At 40.0% G+C, this 27,500-nt stretch overlaps 2 protein-coding genes across 2 annotated transcripts in view; both read right to left on the bottom strand.

Annotated features, from left to right (window-relative positions):
• Nucleotides 1-13,869, bottom strand: part of LOC139691740 (uncharacterized) — a 28,095-nt gene extending 14,226 nt beyond the window's left edge. The window contains exons 1-4 of the mRNA XM_071589595.1: nt 13,567-13,869; nt 7,836-8,000; nt 5,673-5,738; nt 90-179 (exon numbers count right to left, since the gene is read on the bottom strand). Of these exons, the coding sequence (XP_071445696.1) occupies nt 90-179; nt 5,673-5,738; nt 7,836-8,000; nt 13,567-13,701 (456 nt within the window). The 5' untranslated portion in view covers nt 13,702-13,869. The remainder of the gene's footprint in view (nt 1-89; nt 180-5,672; nt 5,739-7,835; nt 8,001-13,566) is intronic.
• A 9,332-nt stretch (nt 13,870-23,201) lies between these two features.
• Nucleotides 23,202-27,500, bottom strand: part of LOC139691724 (uncharacterized) — a 39,939-nt gene continuing 35,640 nt past the window's right edge. Inside the window, exons 8-9 of the mRNA XM_071589578.1 lie at nt 26,620-26,864; nt 23,202-23,531 (exon numbers count right to left, since the gene is read on the bottom strand). Of these exons, the coding sequence (XP_071445679.1) occupies nt 23,323-23,531; nt 26,620-26,864 (454 nt within the window). The 3' untranslated portion in view covers nt 23,202-23,322. The remainder of the gene's footprint in view (nt 23,532-26,619; nt 26,865-27,500) is intronic.

The following is a 27,500-nucleotide window of genomic DNA, read 5'->3' as shown; positions in this document are numbered from 1 at the left end:
AGACACTTTCTTTCCCTTGCTCTCAATTGCCCTTCCTTGCGCACTCAAAACGCAATAAATCAATCCACGCAAAGCATGTGTTCACTCACCTCGGAATAATTGTCGTCCGAAATTTCCCGTACTTCCTTGAACACCAGCGACCCTCCCGACATGTCCTCCGACTCCGTTTTGATTGACACCTGCGCAAGGAGACAACAACGCAAAAGCACTGACGCATTAGACACAACACTTGACAGACTGAAATGGACTTAAAAGCAAAAAAGACCTTTGTCGTCAAGTGACATCATCACAACATTAATTGAACGAAAGCTAGAGGATTTTAAGATTCCTTTCCTTCAATTTATGTGGGGGTAACCATAAAATTATCGCACACAGCCATGTATTGACCACATACAAAATGACCTCCAGAGGCACTCCTGGTCTGGTGACATGTGGAAGTAACATTCCCCCATTCAACATGCATGTTTGCAGGTTTGAGGTCATTACATTCATCCAGTGTATTTAAAAAACTAACGCATTTACATTCTGGTAGACCACATACAAAGTGACCTTCAGATTCCCTCCTGGTCTGGTGGCATGTGGAAGTAACATTCCCCCATTTAACATGCATGTTTGCAGGTATGAGGTCATTACATTCATCCAGTGTATTTAAAAAACTAACGCATTTACATTCTGGTAGACCACATACAAAGTGACCTTCAGATACCCTCCTGGTCCGGTGGCATGTGGAAGTAACATTCCCCCATTTAACATGCATGTTTGCAGGTATGAGGTCATTACATTCATCCAGTGTATTTAAAAAACTAACGCATTTACATTCTGGTAGACCACATACAAAGTGACCTTCAGATACCCTCCTGGTCTGGTGGCATGTGGAAGTAACATTCCCCCATTCAACATGCATGTTTGCAGGTTTGAGGTCATTACATTCATCCAGTGTATTTAAAAAACTAACGCATTTACATTCTGGTAGACCACATACAAAGTGACCTTCAGATACCCTCCTGGTCTGGTGGCATGTGGAAGTAACATTCCCCCATTTAACATGCATGTTTGCAGGTATGAGGTCATTACATTCATCCAGTGTATTTAAAAAACTAACGCATTTACATTCTGGTAGACCACATACAAAGTGACCTTCAGATACCCTCCTGGTCTGGTGGCATGTGGAAGTAACATTCCCCCATTCAACATGCATGTTTGCAGGTATGAGGTCATTACATTCATCCAGTGTATTTAAAAAACTAACGCATTTACATTCTGGTAGACCACATACAAAGTGACCTTCAGATACCCTCCTGGTCTGGTGGCATGTGGAAGTAACATTCCCCCATTTAACATGCATGTTTGCAGGTATGAGGTCATTACATTCATCCAGTGTATTTAAAAAACTAACGCATTTACATTCTGGTAGACCACATACAAAGTGACCTTCAGATACCCTCCTGGTCCGGTGGCATGTGGAAGTAACATTCCCCCATTTAACATGCATGTTTGCAGGTATGAGGTCATTACATTCATCCAGTGTATTTAAAAAACTAACGCATTTACATTCTGGTAGACCACATACAAAGTGACCTTCAGATTCCCTCCTGGTCTGGTGGCATGTGGAAGTAACATTCCCCCATTTAACATGCATGTTTGCAGGTATGAGGTCATTACATTCATCCAGTGTATTTAAAAAACTAACGCATTTACATTCTGGTAGACCACATACAAAATGACCTTCAGATACCCTCCTGGTCTGGTGGCATGTGGAAGTAACATTCCCCCCATTCAACATGCATGCTTGAGGATGCAAAATTCATCCAGTGTATTTTAAAAGCTAACATGCTTTGTAGACCACATACAAAGTGACCTTCAGAAGCACTCCTGGTCCGGTGGCATGTGGAAGTAACAATCCCCCCATTCAACATGCATGCTTGAGGATGCAAAATTCATCCAGAGTATTTTAAAAGCTAACATGCTTTGTAGACCACATACAAAGTGACCTTCAGAAGCACTCCTGGTCTGGTGGCATGTGGAAGTAACATTCCCCCCATTCAACATGCATGCTTGAGGATGCAAAATTCATCCAGTGTATTTTAAAAGCTAACATGCTTTGTAGACCACATACAAAGTGACCTTCAGAAGCACTCCTGGTCCGGTGGCATGTGGAAGTAACATTCCCCCATTCAACCTGCACGTTTGCAGGTTTGAGGTCATTACATTCATCCAGTGTATTTAAAAAACTAATGCACTTACATGCTTGCGTGTTGAGGGGGGGAATGTTACTTCCACATGCCACCAGACAAGGAGTGCGCCATGAAGATCATTTTGTTTGTATGTGTGTGGTCTACAGTGAGCATGTGGGCATAAGTTCACAGCCACAACATCATCGTCTTTGCCAAAAATGCATCAAACCATTTGAGGATGATTTTTCATTTGCAAATGGTCGAATATTCCGTCAAATCACAAAGAGTCATCGGATGTAAGAAACAGTGAAATTGATCATTACCAACCACCGTAAATGGGAATTACAAACATTAGGACAATCACTGCACAGTGAACACAATGCTTTATATGATACGACCATTGATTGCATTGTCCCGTCGTCATTTCCTCTTGAAATAAGCTGACTCGGCCATTGCAATTAGCTCGTGACCATACTCTCATCGCAAGGCTAATATTAAGTACCAGGATATATTCCATCTTGGTGTAAGTACTAGTCACACATATTATAGTACACTCTATTTCAGATACCTCTATATATATATATATATATATATATATATATATATATATATATATATATATATATATATATATATATATATATATATATATATATATATATATATATATATACATATATACATATATATATACATATACATATATATATATATATATATATATATATATATATATATATATATATATATATATATATATATATATATATATATATATATATACATATATACATATATATATACATATACATATATATATATATATGTATATATATATATATATAAAATTAGAACAAGAACAAGCATTAATAACATCAATAAACAGAATAAGAACGTGTTCCAATAAAGTTGGCAGATAAATATTTACAAGACGATTAAATGGGGACCAGATTGCATGAATACAGGGTTTGTCTCAAAAATAAGTAGAATGAATATGTTTTTCCACCATTACAGATGGCAGGAGTGGGGTGATTTGTCAAGGGAAAGGGAGATGGGAGATCTTGGGAAAGCAATAAAACCCGCAATAGCTCTTTGCGGGCCGTTACGGTTTGCGAATCACTTCTAGACTGGACCCTTGTTCTAAGGTGGCGTCATACATTCAGGATTCCACTTTCCAATTGAGCAATTAATGATATGCTATGATAAATTGTTCATTAAATCTTTCAATAAATTGTGTTTCGGGAGTCCACGACCGTGGTATGAAGGATGTTATGTTATGTTTGGAGATGAGTGTTCAAAAGTGATGGTTGTATTATTATCTGCTTCTGCATTGTGTGATGGATGTCTCTCTCTCTGTGGGAGGGGGTAGAGAGGAGGAGGTTGACTTGACGAGGAGGAACAACAGTGCCCACCAACAACAACAATGCAACCAACAGTGTGAGATGAAGACGTCCAATACATACAAGACAGACACTTACTCAATTCCCATTCCCATTGATTGACCCCCATAGATATCAGTGTGACAGCAGATGTTATTAGCAGAAGAAGAGGAAGAGTGCTGCATTGATCAGAAAACCACAGTGAATTGCATTCTTCTTAAAATACAGAAGATTAAATAAAAAGCCAACGAGAGAAAGGTGTGTATTGTATATATATATATATATATATATATATATATATATATATATATATATATATATATATATATATATATACACATATATATATATATATACACGAGGGTCATCCGGAAAGTAGTACCCGTTCGTGAAATAAAGACACAAAAGTAAATATTAACAAACATAAAAAATTTTATTTGAAAGAGGATACTTTAAACTACTTCTCAACATAATCTCCAAGCAAATTAAGGCATTTGTCATAACGTGTGACAAGTTTCTGTATTCCTGCTGCATAGTCCTTCGCCGCCAGCTCATTGAGATACGCGAGGGACCCATCTTGCACAAATTTTTGCATAATGCAGATGGTGTTTAACAATTTCATGAACAATTGTTCGAGAAACATTGGGAAAATGCTCACAGATGTCATCAATTGTGACGCGCCGATCGTTCCTCACGAATTCGTCAACTGAGCTCACCAGTTGGTCTGTAATGACAGACGGTCTCCCCGAACGCTCATCGTCGTGTGTGTTCCCCCTCCCCATGTTGAAGTTGCGACACCACCGCCGAACAGACGACTCGTCCATTACATTGTCTCCATACACCTCCTTTAATTGGCGATGAATATCACATGGGCGAACGTTTCTTGCATTGAGGAATTTAATCACTGCCCTCACTTCACAACTGGCGGCGTTCTCAATTTTTTTAAACATTGTAAACAATCACAGAAACAACACAGGCAATGCTAGGGTCACGCAACTTGGCTCAGAGAAGGCAGACAAGCCACTGAAGCTATCTGACCTCGTCCAGCGGCTACTCGCGTCGTCAGCACTTCATGCGGCACGAACGGGTACTACTTTCCGGATGACCCTCGTATATTGCCATAAGATGGTCTCCTCAAAGGTGCAATGGGGAAGGAAGACTGCTACTTCTTGTGTCTTCTGCAATCTCTTTGCCCTCTTTGACCTCTTAGACCACTGTCGGGAAGTGACCCGAATTGTATTCAGAATAACTGGTCTACTTGTGACGAGACATTGGGCCTTTGTGTACGACCCAAGTACGACCCTTAGTTCGAGTACCATTTGGGACCACTTTGGAGATTATGTTTCAAAGAGGCCGTAACGGTGCCTTGAACCCGGGTCCTGTTGATGCCATGGTACAGGAAGTGTACCGGAAGCGTGGCACAGGAGCTGAGATGACATCACTGTTTTTGAAGAGTTTTAGTAAGTTTTACTTTTGTTATCTGTTATGAATTATTTCCCCTGGATTCATTCTACTTATTCTTGGGTAAGTTCATAATTAATGGTTTTGGTTAATGCAATACAATAGCATAGATGATTTAAAACTAAATTAAAAAATATAAATATTTTAAGGTACCAAGTAAGACGTCATATCCACGAACACCAGGAAGTATAAAGGTTAAATGATTACCTACATCCATTTATTGTAACTTCAACATCACGATAATCATTTGTGATTTTTTAAATATTTTACGAAAAAACAGCTTGCACCCACCTACGAAATGCAGCCAGGAAATGGAACAGTTGAACTCTTGATGACATAGATATAAACTGATATATAACATCATAATCCGATAGAAATGGCTTAGACGACCTAAGTATTAGAGGGAGGATTTTAAATTTTTTAAATCTTTTTCAAAATCAAAGATTATCTCTCCTGCTTACATACACACATCAGTATCCATTTCTGATGTGCAAAGAAGAACAGGAGACCATTCAATGACTGGACATTGAATTGATATCTAAGCATCCCCCAACTGCCACTAAATGAACGCAATATCCCAGTGCACCATATGGTTGTGACTGGCTGAACGTCCAGCTTCTATTTTAGTTCTCAAGGGGCACCCATAACCCCTACTCACCTCACACGGGACAAAGCCCTCGCTGATGGCATCCTCTGGCTCCTGCTTGATGCACCTGAAGTTTGGCTGCAAAATAAAGGAAAACATCCATTACAGAAGAACACACCACCCTCTGACCCTCCACACAAACTCAAAACAATAGAACAGGCATATATCTGGCTCCTCAATTCATTGCATGAGCCAGGGTTTAATATCAAGCAATAATTACCTCTATCTCCAGATATATTCATCCCTACTTGCTTAACTTGAACTTGGTGAACATGAGATCATCTCCATAAGTGCCTATGCCTTGCCTTATACATTCAACAGTGTACCACACCCCTAAAATAAGGATTTACTGACCACCTTGTATCTCATGCAAGAATTCTTCCCTGATTGGGATGTTTCTAATCCCAAAACATAACTCCAACTTAACACACTCTATGATAAATGCTATCGTGTCTCAATTCTAGCATTCCTGCATACCTTCAAACTCAAAGCAATAGAACAGGCATACATCTTGCTCCTCGATTCATGGAATGAACCAGGTATAAATATTAAATTTTAATTATCCCAACCTACAGATATTTTCATCCCCTTCCATATTATTCCCAAATTGCCAAACCTTCCCATCCCTTAACCTTTCTCCACCTTCCTCTTGCATACTCTCCTCTTTTGGAATCTTCTCCTCCATCCTTTTTTTCCCCAGAGGAAGGTGGTTTGGCCACTGAAAATTTAGAATATGCCTCATTGTCCCTCAGAGCTTTAAGCAACCGAGTGCCCCGAATCTTTTGCCAAGAGATGGCATTAGGGAGCTGTTTCACCCACCAAAGGAGAAATAGACAGTACACAAGAGGAAAGGACAGTAGGTAAGCAATCATACAACATCATACAGGAAAGGAACAGTGCATTTTGTGGCATGCATAGCCAGAGGAAAGAGACAAGCCACATTGGCCAAATAGACATTCAAACACGAAATCCCGCCAAAGGGCGAATAAATACTCATTCACATGGATAAATAGATATAAGGAAATATATTTTCTGGCTTGTGATCTGCTCTCAATTCCACCTTCTCCACCCTTCCCACATTTGTCCTTGATGTATGTGTTCCTATCCCTTTTTCTAAAACATCTATTTATCCATGTGAATATATATACGAGGGTAATCCCAAAGGTAGGGTCTCCATTTTTTTAGAAATAGAAAAAAACCATTTGTTTTCTATGATATGTACATACATCATTTTAAAGATTGATCAATTATCTATTTTCTAACACAATCGCCATTTTGGTCGATGCATTTTTGTAAATGCCGAGACAGTTTTTATCCACCCATGTCGTACCAGCTCACCACAATGATCGAGTTGATTCTTCACTTGAATTTCTTCACCAGTTTGCAGATGAAATGGAAAGATTTTTGGACTAGATCATCACGGATGATGAAACCTGGGCATACTTCACTGCACACCAAATGACAATCATGTGAGTGACGGCATCCCTCTCCGCCCAAGCCGTGAAAATGCAAACAAATGCAGTCTGCCGGTAAAGTCATGGCAACTGTGTGTTTTGGGATCCAAAAGGGGTATTATTGGTCGACTTCATGCCTGCTGGGACCACAATAAACGCTGACAGGTACTATAAAACATTTAAAAAACTCAAGACAGGCAATTCAGAACCGAAGAAGAGGTATGTTGAGCAAGGGCGTATGCATTCTCCACATGTTGCCCACCAAACCGTCGCTCTCCTGCAAGACTTTGGTTGGGACATTGTCCATCACCCCACACCCTATAGTTCGAACTTTAAGCCCCACACCCTAGAGGCCCACAGCGACTTTCACCAGTTCCTCAAGTTGAAAGAACGCTTGGCCAGAAGGTGATTCAGCTCCGACAAAGAGATTAAGTCCAACATTTCCTCAAGGATATGGTGGCCAGCTGGTAAGACATGGGCTTACAAAAACCGTCACAGTGTCTACAAAAATTCATCGACCAAAATGGTGTTTACATAGAAAAATTAATAATTAATCAATCTTTAAAATGATGTATGTATATATCATAGAAAACAAATGGTTTTTTTCCATTTCTAAAAAATTCAAAGACCTTACTTTTGGGATTACTTTCGCATATAAACAGGAGGGGCATTAACGTTTGTTAAATGTCTAAGATGATGATGAAGGTATTATTCCGCTCACCGGGATGTTGTGTATTTCGTTGTTTCCGTAGCTCCCTTTCCTGAAGCACCTGTTTGCGTACTCCATTCTCGAGTCATTGCACTGGCACTTGAAGAGACGGAAGCTGTTGAGCTTCTCGAAGCAGATGGAGCAGATGAAGGGTGGGTAGCCATCAGTCTTTGAAACCTTTTGTTTTTGGGACGACGTACGAAATGAAACAATTAGCACTGAGATAATCATTCGGTATGCAGACACAAATCGTAAAATAACTTCAACTGAAATTAATGCATTTAGGAGCCAAAAGTAATTATTTTATAGTTTAAGGTAGGTTTTGGATGGGCACAAACTTTACACTATGACATTTCTAAGCCATACTCAACTCAACACAACCTGTGCACGTTTGCCCAATATAATAAGAACCTCTTCACCTCCGTACATACGAGGGTCATCCGGAAAGTAGTACCCGTTCGTGCCGCATGAAGTGCTGACGACGCGAGTAGCCGCTGGACGAGGTCAGATAGCTTCAGTGGCTTGTCTGCCTTCTCTGAGCCAAGTTGCGTGACGCTAGCATTGCCTGTGTTGTTTCTGTGATTGTTTACAATGTTTAAAAAAATTGAGAATGCCGCCAGTTGTGAAGTGAGGGCAGTGATTAAATTCCTCAATGCAAGAAACGTTCGCCCATGTGATATTCATCGCCAATTAAAGGAGGTGTATGGAGACAATGTAATGGACGAGTCGTCTGTTCGGCGGTGGTGTCGCAACTTCAACATGGGGAGGGGGAACACACACGACGATGAGCGTTCGGGCAGACCGTCTGTCATTACAGACCAACTGGTGAGCTCAGTTGACGAATTCGTGAGGAACGATCGGCGCGTCACAATTGATGACATCTGTGAGCATTTTCCCAATGTTTCTCGAACAATTGTTCATGAAATTGTTAAACACCATCTGCATTATGCAAAAATTTGTGCAAGATGGGTCCCTCGCGTATCTCAATGAGCTGGCGGCGAAGGACTATGCAGCAGGAATACAGAAACTTGTCACACGTTATGACAAATGCCTTAATTTGCTTGGAGATTATGTTGAGAAGTAGTTTAAAGTATCCTCTTTCAAATAAAATTTTTTATGTTTGTTAATATTTACTTTTGTGTCTTTATTTCACGAACGGGTACTACTTTCCGGATGACCCTCATATATACTTCCTTCCTCCATCACATTCCCTATCCGTATCATATCCTATTCCTCCAATCCCTTTACTTCCTAGTCTGCCATTAACATTCTCCCAACTTTCTACATACATATATAGATATATATATATATCTATATATATATATATATATATATATATATATATATATATATATATATATATATATATATATAGAAATATATATATATACATATATATGAATAGTATATATCTGGCCGGAAGACTTTGTGAGGTCAGTTTTAGTTCCTATAAACCAATAAGAAGGTAAAGGCTACGTCATGTGAGGACTACAGGACAATAAGTTTGATATCCCACGCAGCTAAGGTTGTTCTCAGGATCATAAACAAAAGGATAGAGAGTAAGGCAAATGATTACTTAGGGGATGATCAGTTTAAGGGTTTAGGAAGGGGAGAGGACGCATGATGCAATTGCAGTAATGAGATTATTAATCGAGAGGAATATAGAACACAACCGCGAGGTATTTGCCTGTTTCGTATATTTTGAAAAAGCGTTTGATAGAGTGAATTGGGAAAAACTAATGAGTATTCTGCAGAAAATAGGAATAGATTGGAGGGACAGGAGGCTAATCTTATCAACCTGTACATGTCTCAGACTGCTCAAGAGGGAGTGGGGAACGGGGAGTCAGGTTGGCAGTGTTGGGAAGAGGTGTAAGGCATGGGGTGTATCCCATTATCACCGTTGCTGTTCAACCTGTATGCAGAAGAAGTGATTAAAGAGGCATGGGAAGAACTCGAGGTAGGAATGAAAGTGGGCGGGGAATTCATTTAAAATCAGTTAGGTTTGCTGATGGCAGCGGGATGTTGAAGACTGTGATAGAGGGAAGACTGTTAATTGCAGATGAGGAAAGAGAAGGAACAGGATAGGGATGTCTTTGATAGGGGATCAAGGGAGGAAGGAAGTACTCAGAGCTGAAGAGGGACTTGATATAGAGTAGGAAGTTGTGTTTTGCTAGGGGTCACAAGTTATTTAATTAGTAATTATGTCCATCCAAAAACCTACTTCAACCGATAGATGTCCTAGGTATCCTTATTGCCTACCAGGGAGCCTCCTTCGAGCCGTCATTGTCAGTTAATAGAGGCCGCTTGCTCAGAGGCAAAATAGTGTCTGTGTGTTGATGCACTTATATGTAAGGGAAAATAAGTACTATTTTGAAGGGAATATTGAGAAGTGAGCATTGTGTACTTACACATACATATATAGCAGATACATATATCTATGAAAATATCAATAAATTTTTAGTCAATACTTTTTTAACAACCTATGTATGTATATGCTTTGTTATAAAGGGGTTATATACCAGTTAAGGTAGGTTTTGGATCGACACACAACTACCAAATAAATATTTTGTAATTCTTAACAAAAGACAAAATCCAGTATCCTACTCTATATCAGGTCCCTCTTCATCTCTGAGTACTTTCTTCCTCCCTTCATCCCGTCCAACATCCCTATCCTGTTCCTTCCCTTTCCTCGTTTGCTTTAACATTCTCCCCTCTATTACAGTCTTCTTCAACATCGCACTATTGCTGGTCAATACCACCTTCATCCACTTTCCTGCCTCCATAGTAATATCTCCCTACAAACCCCTCTCTTCACCTCTCACCATGCAAAGTACTTCTTCATTTGTTTTCCTTCTTTCTGTCCATTTCACCTTCTCCATTTTTCTCCACACCCACATTATATCTACAATAGCCTCCAGTCTACGTCTATCCTCCTGCTTCAATGTCCACGTTTCCATAGCCAAACATAGAACTACGCTCCATATCAAAGTTTTCTAACGAGTCTTTTCTTAATATACTCAATGTCCCTCTCATCAACTCCCTCCTCCTCGTGTGAAAGCCTCTTTGCCTAGCGCAATTCTTCTCCTTACGCCCCTACTACTTTGATACCGTGTTGATCCAAAACACTTTCAGAGATGTATCTGTAATTCTAATTATAATATACACAAACTTGTAAATCTCTCACAGTGAACTACAAGCAATGGTAGATATTCTATCGATTTCCAAATCATTGACTCTTCGCAATCCAATATTACACACATTAAAAATTACAATAGTTCATCAAATAATATTAAAATTAATCCAATGAGTTGTCGTTTCATATCACTGTTAAGTCTGAGACAGGAAATTGCGAGCAATTAAAAAGGTCTTGATATTATTCGCAGATTTTTAAACATTGTTCGTGGATAATTCTAATTTAGTTTTCAAATTTTAACACTTATTTTGTAAGTTAATTCGATTTTGAAACAGGAAAATATTTCCCCATTCCGAACGTCGGTAATATTAATTATATATAATGTACCTGTAATGGAAAAATTAAATTATTACGAAAATTAATTACGAACAGACGAAAAACGAAACTTCCATTTCCCTATTGCGTACGAGTTTATTTCAAAAATTAAGATTTCGAAAAATGCTAAGTACATAGAGGACAACGTATCATTTCAAATAGAATTGATCACCAAAAGGAACTATGGATTACAGAATTCTCGTATTTAAAAATTCGGAATCATTAAATATCTATATTTTTCGTGATAATGGTTAATAATCTCCCTTGATTTTAAATGATAGCAGTCAAAAAGTGAAAATTACGGAGAAGTAATAAGTTTTCAATGTATTAAGGATTATTTTGTTTTTCTGAAGTCCGTGTAAGATTATAATTTTTTCCGGAATTAAAAGTTCAGTAAATCTCGTTTCGCGGGACGCGAATAGAAAACATTTGTCCCGCAAACTTCGCTACGGATACCTATTGGTATTAAATCAAGTCACGTCCTGATAACATCACCGCTAACATCAAAAGAAGAATGGCGAAATCTTCATAACACCACACAGTGAAATCTTTCATGTACTCGTAATTTCTTAAAACAACTTGTGTCCGGAAAATCTTTAGCGAAACGTTAAATTAAAATCAAAATCCTAGAAAATTTCATCACTATTCCGTCATTACGCCCATTACAATTTTAACTTACGCTCAAATAATACAAATTCTTAAGTTTAACACATACAAGTCGTGAAATTAATAACACATCATCCACATATTATTACAATAAGGTAATCAACCGGTTAAGGTAGGTTTTTCGATAAACACAGCTACTAAATACATATTTTGAGACTCCTACCAAAACACAAAATCCAGCATCCCACTCTACATACAAGTCCCTCTTCATCTCTGAGTACTTTCTTCCTCCCTTCTATTCCCTATCCAAGACATCCCTATCCCGTTCCTTCCTTTTCCTCATTTGCCTTACATCCTCCCCTCTATTACAGTCTTATTCAACATCCCACTATTGACGATCAATACCCCCTTCATCCACTTTTCCTGCCTCAATAGGATTTCTCCCAACAAACCCCTCTCTTCGCCCACCATACCAAGTACTTCCTAATTTGTTTTCCTTCTTTCGGTCCATTTCACCTACTCCATTCTTCTCCACACCAACATTTCAAAAGCCTCCAATCTACGTCTATCCTCCTGCTTCAATGACCACGTTTCCGCGCCGTACATAGTTACGCCCCATATCAAAGTTTTCTAACGAGTCTTTTCTTAACATCCTTACTCAAAGCCCTTATCATCTTAATTCCCTCCTCCTTGTGTGATTGCCTCTTTGCCTAATAGCGCAATTCTTCTCCTTACGTCCCCACTACTTTGACTGTGTTGGTCCAAATAACACTTCCGAGATTTGTCTATACTGTTCTACCTGCTCTAGTTTTTGCCCTCCTATTTTAATGTTTAGCTTAGCCTTTCTCTTTCTAGAAAATCGCATAACCTTTGTTTAATTAATATTGATTCTCATTCCATATCATGGATGGACATATCACATTTCATATCAATATGATGGACATTCGCCATATATAATAATAATAATAATAATCCGTTTGCCTGTAGATAAAGACACATTTTAAACAGATAATTGCACAAGATATGTCATGAAGCAAAGAATAATACGCAAAGTATAAGACAAATGGATTATTCGTTACTGACACATAAAAATGATTAGCAAACATACATCAGTGGGGAATACCATACGAAAAAATAAACCCTTCATTTATGAAAATATCATGAATGAAACATCAAACTGCATGCAAAAGGAGTATGTATATCAATTAATAAACGTATTCCGAACATTATAACCTAATTCGGGATCGTTTGGGCCAAAGTTGAGAGGACAATATCAATATTCATGTAGTTGCAAGAAAGAATTCACCAGTAAATACGACCGTAGACGAAGCCGGTGGAAGCTATTTGAGGAAAAGATCTCACACCGGGGTTTTTAATACGTATAAATAATATAAAATGTCACCAAAATATAAAATTCAACAGTAACATAAAAATATTGAGCATATTTTACGTGAAGTCACGTCTCAAATTCCACATAATATGAAAAATATTCGTTTTTCGTTTGGATTTTGGGTCAGAAAACTTATCAAGTACTATCTACGGTGCTCTCCAAGCTTTAGAATGTGACTTAGACGTATGGAACTTAATTTTTTAATAGATCTACGACATACATAATGGACCTTCACTAACTTTGAATCGAAGTAAATCCTCAATTGCATCTTCAATGATGAATCCGTGCTGTCCATTTCCTTCGAACAAGTCTATCAAACTCTCGCTACCACAAAGACAAAACCTACACAAAGTATCTCCATACATTGGATCCATTAAGTTAAGCTTAAACAAATACAGTAATCAATACTCGATTTGCAACCTCGGGTTTAGGGTTTACAAGGTCGATAGATTAACAAAAAAAGGAATTTCAAAGTTTCCCATGGATAAATAGGCATACCAAAGGCTTAAAATTTGATATTTCCGATTAAAAGAAAGATTAAATCGGTGACGGGTCGAGCAATACAAGACAAAACGTCAAAACAACAACACCGAATTGTCACTAAGACAGATGAATACGACAGAGCGCAAGGGACGTAGCGAACAACAATGAAAATCGAAACTCGGCGGCCAATTAAAATTCAGGGAAATTTGAAAACTAGACTACACTTATGATTGTAAACTGTACGGAACTTCATGTATGACTTGTTAAATGGATTGAATTTACAGCAAAAACCATAATTTATAAGTTTTTCAATCGGTGAATGTAATCTATAAACTGATATGCAAGGACAATCAACCATTTTGGAGAATATTGTACGTTAATCGGCTTGAAAATTGGTCTTATTGCGACTGTGGTTAATGTGAGAGTAATGTTATATGGTTTAATTTAGCTGTGATTGCACAATGAGAGATATAGAAACACATTCAGTCATGCGAAATAAATGTGTGCTATGCCCAGAAGAGTTCCTTGCCCACTCTATGTCTTCAATCAACTGCTTCTCGTTGTAATATTCAAAACCTTATGTTCTTCCCTTTTTTCTACGTACTTCCATCCACATTATGATTCAATTAACTCTTATGATCATCAGTAAACTCAACCTGTGTCTCTATAATAGTTTTATACTTCATCTTATGAGTGTATTTTAGACGTGTATCAATGCACGTCTTGAAGTTGTAGGAAAATAAACTAAACATTTTTTATTTTCGTATAGAAAAAATTGAATATAGTACAATTTGGATTATCCGACATGGTCACCTCAAAACGTGCTTTACCTATAATAAATTCTAATCATTCACTTTGGTGTCTAAATAAAAAAACAATGTATAAATCCAATTTTCATCATGTATAAAATTTGATTTTTCAAAACTTAAATTCCTGTTTGGTTTGAGGAAAATTTTTTAAATGATAATTAAGAGTTGAATCCCAAAAAACCGAGTTGCTGTTGACGTATTCCGATGATTTTGGAGTGTCCAATTAATAGATGAAATATATGTTAGATCCCAGTCAAGCATTGTTTAGACCCACAGAAAAACAACTGCTGAATCATGTCATTCGGTTGTAATAGAGTAGTGTGTGTGCGCTATTGATTTTCCCAAATTCAGTTCATATCAGCTATCATTCGGATTCCAGTTTATAATGACGATCGGTAAGAAGGACAAGGGACCATTGCACACACGATCAATGTTTTCAATGTCAACGCAGGTATGGTATTGAAGGTCGTCACGGTCTTGCGGCATCTTAATGGCGTATTGCCATTAAGATGGGCCGTCGGCCTCGGCCGTCTTTAATAAAACGCTTTCAATTCATTTAGAAAACGGATGTTTTCTTCTTAAGAGCATTGTCACCGCATTAAACAGCTGTTAGTACATTGCAGTTTAATTCCGACAGCACTTCACCGTAAAAACTTTATATGTTGATTCGTTGCTGGGTGATTTCGTCAATTTCCATTGTCAGACGATAAACATTAAAAACAAGAAAGGACAACAGAAACTATAACATAACTGGCATACCATACGCACAGCTCAACGATCCGCCAAAGCACAGACGACGGCTCCTCGTGTCAAACTAGCGCCATTATAGTGCGCCGTTACGGTACACTTCCACCGTAACTTCCAGTAACAGTAAAAACTAGGACAACAGAAACTATAACATAACTGGCAGACCATACGCACAGCTCGACGATCCGCCAAGCACAGAAGGCGTCTCCTCATTGGGTCTCAGAGGCAAACTATTCCGCATATATATGTGTGTGTATGTATATATATATATATATATATATATATATATATATATATATATATATATATATATATATATATATATATATATATATTTTCCCCTTAAACTCCAAATGCATCGTATTTTATTATCTCTACTGCCCATAGTGCGGCAGCTGCTTGTCCTGGTATTTTGAACACGACCTTTATATATTGTTGTTTGGGAGAGGTTTTATTATTTTTATTTATAATTGCGATCAGTATGCAACAAAACTACTGAAGTTACCTGTTACCGTCACAAGTAAAAATTTCATGTCACATGTAACAGTAACTATATCGTAAAAGTATAACTTGTTAAATAGATAAAGAACGTACAACGGCCGAATGAATATAAAACCCAAAGCCGTACTCTTAAGGGCACTAATAGGTGGAATAAAGAAGGGGGGTTTACAGGGAGCGAGAAAGTTATAGCAATCACTCAATCACTCCGGTATATGTAGGCACATTGACCGTCGTGAATCGCAAACACAAAACACTCAGGGTTTACGGGGCGGGAAGCCCGACGCCAGTGACCCGTCACTCAGACAAATAAAATATAAAATAAATAGTTCTAACAATTACTCCCTCGATCCGGTATTTGCAGAACAAATTGACCTTCACAAGTCGCAATCACACACACACTCAGGGTTTACGGGGTGGAAACCCGATGCCAGTGACCCGTCATTCAGACCAATGAAATATAAAATAAATAGTTCTAACAATTACTCCCCTCGCTCCGGTATTTGCAAAACAAATTGACCCTCGCAAGTCGCAAACACACACACACACACTCAGGGTTTACGGGGTTGGAAACCCGACGCCAGTGACCCGTCACTCAAACTAGGAAGACACTGTAAGCACAGTGTCTTCCTAGTTTGTAAATAGTGCCGAAAAACCTGACACCAGGTGTTTCGCCTGCTAAGCAGGCCTCTTCAGAGAAGAATGATGAAATTAGTCGGAGCCGAAATATATAAGTAACAGTTAAGTAGGGGAGGGGGGGGGAGATGGTAATGGACCGGGGAAGGTTATGGGGGAGGAAGCACGGGTGGGTGGGCGAGGAGAAAGGTTCAATGCTTGGGAAATTTGAAGGTCGAAGGTGGGGGGGGGATGGTTCAATCCTTTCAACAAATCATATGTCGCCCAACACATACACGAAAACTCACACAACATCACAATTGAAGACCTACAGCTAGCCCAATATCGTCATCCTCGTTTTCAATCTCCCTTCCTGAATCATGACCGTCCCTTCCCCAACGGTCAAACGACCATCCCCCCCTTCGACCAATGCAATGCGAGCAATGTTAAGCGATTACAATAAGTTATTGTGTTTTGAAACTGAAATCTCTCTCTTGAGTAGAGGGGACAAAATGATTGGTGAGGTTTACTTACTCTGGGGGACTCCGTGCTCTGTTGTACTCTCACTCAAGTGTCGAGGTGTTTTAAAGAAGGCCTCCTTCTAAGGAGGGCCACGGGAATAAGATGGCCACGACAAAGACAACGCTCAACCAGCAAAACCGACAGAAATTTAGGTTCGTATTCGTCAATTGTTGGACTAGGATCATCGATTGAGTATCAGGATGGTTGTCGTCATGACAATATGATTTCAGTTATTATTTACCCGCCCTGTCCAACGTTCAAATGCAAAACCGTTACAATAAAATTAACCCGTCGAATGATTGTAGATGTGACCATAGTACTCTACTTGTGTAATTAATGTATATTTATAATTCCCCATTTACCCAATATTCCCTGCATATATATTTCTCATCGATGATTGCGTTCACATGTTAGTATTCCAAAAGAGAACAGTAAGAATTTAATCCTGAAACAATTTATATGAAGTTATGATATTTAACAAAATAACATTCTCATATCTCATTAATGTGCGATCAAAAAGAACATTAATTCTAATTAATTCTTATTCTTTATTATTACTCTTCTAAATGTTGTATAAAGTTAGTTTATTTTTCAAACTTAATTTTAGTATTAATATTTAATGAATTTAATATTTTTTTAAATTGAATGGACGTAACTCATTCGTTCAAATTGATTTGACTCTATTTTTTAACGATCAAACTGTTTTCGTGTTTTTTAACATGCGTACTGCAACACGCGACTGCATAACAGTTCTAAAGAATGGTCATTGTTTCTCCAAAAAGTTTTCAACCTTCCAAAGAATTTTCACGGAAAAACATCGAAATTTTGAATGATTTCCAACAAAATTTAGATCGAAAAAAAAACTTTAAAAAAAATTTTTTTTTTAAAGGTTTTCAGAAAAATGATTTCGTAAAATTATTACTAAGATTTTAAAAAATTAAACAAATAGCAAATTTATTGTAACGTTTGGAACGAAGAAATCAAGCAAAAGCGGCAGAATTTGGCTGAGAAGAAAGTATTTGTTTCATCAGGACAATGTACTAGATCAACTAATCCGTTATTGTAGTGGCTAAAACATTTATGAATTAAAGTTTGAATCGCTCATACCTAATGCACCCCTATATTCGACAGATTTAGCCCCCTTAGATATTATTTTCTGCATCTGCAAATTTTGAAAAACTGGCTTGGATGGTCAAAGATTTTACAAAGCGTGAAGAAGTGATGTCAGCCTTAGTTAATGGCTATTTTGACGAACAAGGCAGTTCTTATTATAATAAAAAGAGTATCGAACTTTTGAACATCGCTGGGAGAAGGGTGTATATAGAGCTCAAAAGGAGATTATTTTGAAAAATAAATGCATTTTTTCTAAAATTCATGTTTTCTTCTCTGTTGGGTCGGGTACTTCTCGGAATACCCTCTTTATTATCTTTGCAATGTCCATTGTTTGATTAGAGGACAAAGGGGTCATCCTTTCGATTAACCCCGTGGTTTTCAGAAAAAGGTTATAGCGATAATTCCCAAAAAATTACAATCCATAACGAAACAGTTTTCGTGTTTCAGATGAAAAAGTTATCGAACAAGCAGTCTATGCTAAATAAAAAAATACTTAATGCAGATTTTGAAAAAAAAGTGATAAAAATTCCAAAAGCATGATAAAAAGATCTTTATTCAAAGTGTGCTCCGTGGGAAAGCGCTTGATGATTTGATGGACGACTGTTGCGAATCACGTGACCCGAGTCAATCACAGTCTAACGAGAGATTTTTCTCAAATTTCTTACCTTTAATTTCATTCCCGGTAATTTTCCTCTTGTGCTTGCGTCTTACCATCATACTTACCTGAATTAAGAGTTTATTAAATTAGAATTTACTGGTTCTTACACCCTTTGATTTGAGCCAAATAGACCGTGGGTGAAACTTTGTGGAATTATCTCAAAATTGCTAAGATAGCCCTTGATAGAACTCTTTTCTTCGAAGGCTATTAAACGTAAATAACACATTGAACAAACCATCATTCTTACCAATGCAACAATTTCACGGGGTAAAGATATCATTCTCCTTGCACTTCTCAAAACAAGGTTACAATCAAGTAATACAAAACTGAAGATCTATAAAACGCTTATTATTAAGACCTGTTGTGACTTATGGAACTGAGACAAGGACATTAACAAGTCAAGATGTAGAAATTCTTGGAAAATATGAAAGAAAATCAATGAGGAGAATCTATATCCCAGTTACCGGAGGAGAGGATGGAGAATTAGAATGAAAAATGGAGATAATTGAACTACTAGAAGGGAGGGACATGATTAGATTTGCCAATTCACCGCGGCTGGCATGGTTGGGCCATTTGGAAAGGACGGACAATGAGGGAATGCTCAAACTTAGACTTAATAGCAAGATGGAATGGGTTAAAAAGAAGAGGTAGACCGAGGAAGAGATGGCTACAGGATGTGGAGGATGATTTGAAGGCAATTGGGAGTTACAAGATGGAAGGAAAACGCAAAGCAAGGACAAGAACATGAATGGAGGCCTTGGAACTCGGCCCACACCCGGCTGTAGATGATGAAATATCATTTGCCTTGACTGGGATACGAACCCAGATCCCTATCGATGTCCGGTCTGAGTTCTTTTAGCCAGTTAAGCTATCTTAAGGTGTCCTCTCTTTAAACTCTGAGATTTTGGGGGCTTTCAAAGGAAATAGATGCTGCGACGAAATACCATATCCCGGCATCTCCCGCAGTTTCTTTGGAATTTGTCATTCCGTAGTGAGTGTTTCTTGGAAACCCACTACCCTCGGGATCTGCATGGACACAGTCATCCTTGAGGATTTAACCTCTTGGACAGTGGCGCCTCGCGCACGACTACGAATACATGTGACATTGTATGTACGGTATTTCGTCACAACATCTTGTTCCTTTAAAAGCCCCAAAATTTCAGAGTTTAAGAGGACGCCTCGGTAGCTTAAGAGGCTAAAGCACTCGACCATCACAGATGGACGACTCGGCCATCGAAACGTCGGCAAACCAACGAACGTGGACCCGGTGGGAGACCCGAATAATCTTGGAAAGCCTCCCGGATACTCCCTCGCATACCCCGCCTTGTCTGGCTTTCCTTCCGCCATCCCCTTGCCTGTCCCCGGAGCCTGCCGTCGGCCCGAGCGCCCTCGAGTGTCCGCCGCCGCAATCAGACTCCTACGACACATCGCCATTCCCGTTGACGGGGTTTCGAACCAAGGACCAAAGGCCGTCCCGACCCTCTTGGAGCCGCCGTAAGTGACTGTTCGCCCCTAATCCCCGGTGCCTGACCTCTCTTGGGTAAGTCCAGAAGGGCTCAATAAAGATGTATACCAAACCATCTCTCTATTATTTAACTCGGTCCTAAGATACGCTCCCGCCAATGATGCCGCGTCTGGCAACCACGCGATAATTCTTCTGTTTTCTAAAATCATTTTCAAAGAGATTAATTTAACTTCGCCACCTAGTGACCCAATTTCTTCATTTGTTACGTTCAATTATGTACTGGGATAAATTTGAATTTCCTTTTTTTTTGTTATAATGTCATTAATTTCATTATACGACTGCATTAATAAATGTTTTAACTTTTACGCAGTTCAGAATATGAGTAAGTTTTCGATGATTCTGTCTTAAAAACTAGGTGGAGTAGCTTTTTTGAAAATTTATTTCCCCGTATCTCGCAGAAGAAACGCAAGGCATTGCTCTTAAGATGGAAACCCGATGACGTCTTTGACACGATTTGATGCCCTAATTTGGGGATATGCAAACTTATTTTATGCAAGATTTACTTATTATATGTAGCCCAAGACGTCAAGATGGCAAAAGACACAAGAAGTAGCAGTCTTCCTTCCGACAGCACCTTTGGGGAGACCATCTTATGGCAATATATATATATACATAAACATACCTATCTCTCGTTGACTTTTTATTTAATCTTCTGTATTTAAGAACAACGCAATGCACTGTGGTTTTCTGATCAATGCAGCACTCTTCTTCTTCTTCTGCTAATAACATCTTCTGTCACACTGATGTCTGGTGGGGGGTGTCAATCAATGGTAATGGGAATTGAGTAAGTGTCTGTCTTGTACGTTATTGGACGTCTTCATCTCACACTGTTGGTTGCATTGTTGTTGTTGATGGGCATTGTTGTTCCTCCTCGTCAAGTCAACCTCCTCCTCTCTACCCCCTCCCACAGAGAGAGAGACATCCATCACACAATGCAGAAGCAGATAATAAAACAACCATCACTTTTGAACATTCATCTCCAAACATAACATAACATCCTTCATACCACGGTCCTGATCTCTCAAAACACAATTTATCAAAAGATTTTATGAACAATTTACTATTGCATAAGTGTGCCGTGGTGTAGTCCAGGGGGTTGAGAGCGTTGGACTGCTGACCAGAGGGTCCCGGGTTCGATTCCTGGGCAAGGCACTCTGGGCACCTGCAGCTCCAACCAAGTTAAAGTGATTTTTCAGGTACCAGATCTTCCTGGGAAACCATAACCGGCACAGTGTATTAAGGAACTGGCCCCCCTTCATACTCTGATGTGTGACTTTTCACACGCCGTAAATAGGGCTTATAGTACTGGGTGATCGCTACCATAACCTACTAAACTGACCTTCCAGGGTTGATTACTGTGTTTATGTTTATTTTTTATTATTCATTGCTCTATTGGAAAGTGGAATCGTGACCCTCAAACAGTCTAACAGTGATAGTGACTAGTCACAGTGTCCCCAACACATTTTGTAGACTGCCCAGACACGATTGATCAGTAAGATCAGGCGGGGGAATTGACGTTGAAAAACAAGATTAAAAAAATTCACATTAACAAGTTAAAAGTTGCTTTGAATGAAGAGAGCCATCCGAGTCAGAAAGTAACATTTCGTGTTCCAATCTATGGCACTGGCGGTGGTTCCGTGTATTGCAAGACTGACCGAAACCTGTGGATATGCCAATACATGGTTTGAGATATATGCTTTTGATTGATCCACCGGTCATTTTGTATCAAATCGACAACAAAGTTTGCGATGTTTATATCGTCTGTGGGTCAGTGATCTTGGACGTCCGCTGCTCGTGTTTCAAATAACAATTATGGCCTTTTCCCAGGCTTGTAACCACGAAATTTTACTACCCATTGATATTTAACAGTAGACCTATCAACAGCATCGTCACTACATAATAATAAACAACAGCCCTTTTATAAACGACGATGGATCTCAGTATTGAGTCACTTTTTTATGTTTAAACTCGCCATGTTGTCACATATATAGCACACAACACTAGAACACGTCTCAAATACTTTATCCGCTTCTCAAAATACTACACTGGATGAACAATGTAACGACCTCAAACCAATGCAGGCATGCGTGTTGAATCAGGAATGTTACTTCCACATGCCACCAGACCAGGAGTGCTTCTGGAGATCATTTTGTTTGTGTCATGTACAAATCACGTGTGTGTGTGTATATTAGTTTTCAAAATACACTGGATGATACTGAATCGACCACAAACCTCAGAATGTGTTGATGGGGAATGTTACTTCCACATGCCACACCATGAGTGCTTCTGGAGGTCATTTTGTTTGTGTTATCTACAAATCACGTGTGTGCAATAGTTTTCAAAATGCACTGGATGATACTGAATCGACCACAAACCTCAGAATGTGTTGATGGGGAATGTTACTTCCGCATGCCACACCATGAGTGCTTCTGGAGGTCATTTTGTTTGTGTTATCTACAAATCACGTGTGTGCAATAGTTTTCAAAATGCACTGGATGATACTGAATCGACCACAAACCTCAGAATGTGTTGATGGGGAATGTTACTTCCGCATGCCACACCATGAGTGCTTCTGGAGGTCATTTTGTTTTTGTGGTCTACAATCATGAGTGCATTTGTTCTCAGCCGACCCTCAAAATGTTTCACATTTGAATCTTTGGCACTGTTGGTTCCGTGTATTCCGCGTGAGGAGAACCTCAGCCGACGAGGGCTTGCTTCCCCACGCTTGCGCCAACCAGCACCCTTCCCTTGTTGTGCGTCTTCATGTGCTGACGCAATTGCTGTCTTTGGCAGAAGGCCCTGCTGCATTCGGTGCACGCATAGGGACGTTCCCCAGTGTGCACTCGGACGTGATCAACGTAGTGACTCTTCTGGACGAATCCCTTCCCGCAGAAGTCGCAATAGAACGACCTCTCCCCCGTGTGCAGTTTGAGGTGGACGCGCAAGTGGGACGCAACGTGGAAGCGCTTGGTGCAGTATTCGCACTCGAAAGGGCGCTCTCCGGTATGCAGCATCGTGTGCACCCTCAAGTGGTTCTTCTTGTCGAACTTCTTCCCGCACACCTCGCAGATAAACCCGCCGTCTTCCCTGTGCAGCGCCTCGTGTTGCTTGAGGCTGTACTTGTGCACAAACGTCTTCCCGCACTCCAAGCACCCAAACAGTTCGCCGCTGTGCTTGCGTTGGTGACCCAGGAAGTAGAAGCGGTTCGTGAAGGTCTTGTTGCATTCCTCGCACCTGCAAAGACAAGAAGGTCACGCAAAGAGCATCGAAAATGTCATACAACCATTAACATTTACGATAATTCGTCTCAAAAAGTGCTACTACCTACAGTAAAAATCCATTCTCCATACAGTGTCCGTACAATGGGCATCTGAGACTGGTTGCTTATAGCCTCAACTGAGCGGCAGAATTGAATAGGACCAAATGACTGGGTATAGGGGTCCCCCACCACTCAGGCACACTTAAAATCAGTCGCCTCCAGACATGCGTTGAGACAGGAGTTGGATTTATGTGTCGTGTGATTGTTTTTGGTGTCTTCATGCCAGCATATGGAGCGCACCGTCGAGGTAGAGGGGTCCCCCACCACTCAGGCGCACTTTAGTTCAGATGCCTCCGGACATGCGTTGAGACAGGAGTTGGATTTATGTGTCGTGTGATTGTTTTTGGTGTCTTCTTGCCAGTATATAGAGCACACCGTCCAGCAACACTATGCTGTGAAGTTTTGTGCTAAACTCGGGAAACCCACGTCCGAGACCCTCGCAACTCATTCAACAGTCTTATGGGGATAATGCCTCCAGCTGCACAAGAGTTTTTGAGTGGCACAAAATGTTTAAGGAAGGCCCAGGAGCTTGTCGAAGACAAGCACCATGTCGGAAACCTGACGACCGCAAGAACCGATGCTCAGGTGGCCAAAGTGAAAAAGGTTTTGGACTCTGACAGGTGTATTGCCCTTATCAATGACAAGACCGGCATTTCATTCAGAACTGTCCACACCATTGTAACAGATGATCTTTCAATGAGGAAAGTGTGTGCAAAGCTGGTGCCGAAAGTCTTGAGCGAGGAACAAAAACTGTTGCGGGTGGAAATTGCAGACTGCGTCCATGAAGATGAAGATTTTCTCGACAACGTAATTACCTTAAAGGATAGCTCAAAAGGAGCTCAAAGGATATCTGTTCGACTCCATCAAGGCAGTTCAATCGGTGATGACAAAGGCTCTCAACAGTATTATCTGGAAACTGATTTCCAGCTTTGGGCTTTTGAGGAGTGGCAGGCAGTGACAAACTATGCATGTATTTATGCAGGAGGAATGTATTTTGAAGATTATTAAGTAATTGTAATGATAACCGCAATAAATTTTGATTTTTTGTAACCAGTTCCGATAATTATTGTACAGACCCTGTATACCTTTGCATTTGGAAGCAATCAACCTATTTGAAACTTAATAGCAATACATCTTATTACACTGCCCCAATGCGGAAAGAATGAAAGACACTGAATATCACAACTGTTTCATGTGAATACTTCCGGTTTAGTATTTCAAAATGAAATAAACGCAGAGGTTATGAAAAATGTATGTAAAAACTTAAAAATACTTATCGTATTCTGCAGAAAATTAGACAAAATTATCGTATACATGGGGTTCTTTTGATTGAAAGTACACTTGATGGAATTCTAATCAATGAACATACACACATAGGAGTGGCCCGGAAAGATACGGACATTAGAAAGCTAACTCATGCTCTTAAAACATCAAATACTAACGGGCAATTCAAAAAGTAAGGTCCCCTATTTTTTTTATATAATAATATTGATTCTTAATCCCCTTGAGAGTTCCATGAACAACTTTTCAATTTTGCGCAAAGGTTGGAAGGATACTTTAGGTTACAGAGGAAGAATTCACAGCAAACGTATGTGAAGAAATAATTAATAATAATTGAGAGCTGAAAATTTAGAAATGTTCACGTAAACACACTATTCTATCATAATCATCGCGCTATGACGCAATCAGACCATAGGACTGTATCGCAGTAAAATGTAGAGTACTGCTCTGATGCAGGGACGGAGAGATTTACTATTGTGGGAGCATTTACGGTCCATGAGGGCGGGAAAGGATACCCATGCCTCGGCACTTGGCATTACCAGAGCAAACAACAACACCCACACTCGGAAAGTCTGTCCGACTCCTTGTCAGCAGAGAATGAAGTAATTATGGTCCTTATCTTCCCCTCCACATGAGAGAGACATGTTCCAAGGACTCTCATTCGACTGGAATGAAGAGACACCCAAGATAGCAAGTGTGCCTGCTGTATAAACGTCAAATATATACAGGGGCGCACCCAAAAGTGGTAGGACTGATTTTTTATAAGAGTTTTATTGACGATATACTTACATCGACTTAATAATCTTCAAAGTATGCTCCTTGAGCTGCTACACACTTAGTATAACGTTGCTCCCATTCCCCGTACGCCCGCTGGAAATTTTCTTCGGGATGCCGTTGATGACCCTCGTCGAAGCCTCTTGAACGGCCTTTATCGAGTCAAAAACGTCGTCCCTTGAGCTGTCTTTTCATCAGGGAGAAGAAGAAGAAGTCCGGTGGTGCCAGATCGGGAGAATAGGGCAGGTCCGGCAACGTGGCAATGCCGTATTTGGCCAGGAGCTGTGTGACAACGAGCACGCCATGGCACGGCATCTTGGCGCACACCTTGCGCATGGCCAAATCCTGTGAAATAATGCGTTGGACGTTGGATGTAGACAGACCCAACTGGTCTGCAATTTCTTCACTGGTTAAGCGTCGGTCTGTGTTCAGCAGTGTCCTCACTCTGTCCACATTCGTGTCGGTTCTTGCCGTCCGGAGCGATGGTCGTCTTCAACGAGCTCCCTACCCTCTTCAAACAACTTGTGCCACTCAAATACTGTGGAACGGCTTAAGGCAGTGTCCCCATAAGCCTGCTTGATCATATCGAGGGTCTCCGATGCCGTCTTCCCGAGTTTCGCACAAAACTTCACGGAATAACGTTGCTCTAAATTCAGATTCATTTTGTTTTTCGATGCGGACAAAAAACTTGCTTCACTAAAAATGGTGTCCTCACTCAACGACAGCCCGCAGGCGACGGAGTTTGGTGTCGGTCTGTTGCTAAGAGCCCCCCCCCTCCACCTTACCCTGCCAGGGCAGACCCCCCTCCACCACTCCGTTCACGCCAGAGAAAATCAGTCCTCTACCACTTTTGGGTGCGACCCTGTACATATATATAAGTCAACAGGGAATTCATTTCATTCAGGGTCACTAGTTGGTTACTCCCCCCCCCCCCCAATTCCCACTCACCTGTACGACGGATTCGGTTCGTGTATCTTCTCGTGAACTTTGAGGTTCTTGATCGACACAAACTGCTTCCCACAGCTTCGGCACCCAAACGGTTGCCCCCAGTGTGCCGATTGATGTGCTCGATCAGGTGGAGCTTGTCGGGCAAAACCCTTTCTGGCAGTAGTCGCACGTGAAAGGGCTCACCTTCAAGTGACTGCTTGCATGGGCCCTGCAGTTCACTGTGGTGGAAGAACGCCTTGTTGCACCTGTATACGCAAAGATACGCACCCTTCAGTTACAATATTGAGTGTCGAAATAAGTCACACACATCTCTTGGGTTAAAAGTTCCAAATCAATGGGACATTATATTTCAATGCTAGTGAATGTTTTATTTTAACCACGAGAAGTCATTCTTTGCTAAAACTCTGTTCTATTTAGATAATCATAAGCATAGACAGGGTACGGCGGTAAATCTGGCAAATGATAATCCTTAGTACATACATGTGAGTAGTGGTGGTATCCATCAAGAGTAGTTACATTACTCTTAAGTAATTACCCCCTATTCAACATACGGAATGACTGACCTACAATCTAATTATCCTGAATCCATCGCATGCACTCTTTCAAAAATCCCTGTCCAAATTCGCAAATGCAGGCTATGATAGCGGCACATAGAGATGACTCGTATGAGCTGGTCCAACCGTCTGATTGAAGAAGACATACACCGTCTCCCCTAGGCCAACAGATACCATCCACGCTTTCACGACATTCTTCGAAATTTGCAGGTAAGACTTCTTTTGTCCAAAGTTTATACACCAAATTTCCTCTGCGATCGCCCGTCGGGTCATCTGAAATCAGCACCAAAGCCTCCTTAATGACTGCTGCCCTTCGTGACATGTGTT

Source organism: Hetaerina americana, unplaced genomic scaffold (assembly GCF_022747635.1).
Source record: "Hetaerina americana unplaced genomic scaffold, ioHetAmer1.1.p SCAF_39, whole genome shotgun sequence".
Taxonomy (NCBI): domain Eukaryota; kingdom Metazoa; phylum Arthropoda; class Insecta; order Odonata; family Calopterygidae; genus Hetaerina; species Hetaerina americana.
Note: the sequence above shows the minus strand (reverse complement) of the source record. Positions and strands in the feature narration are given on the sequence as shown.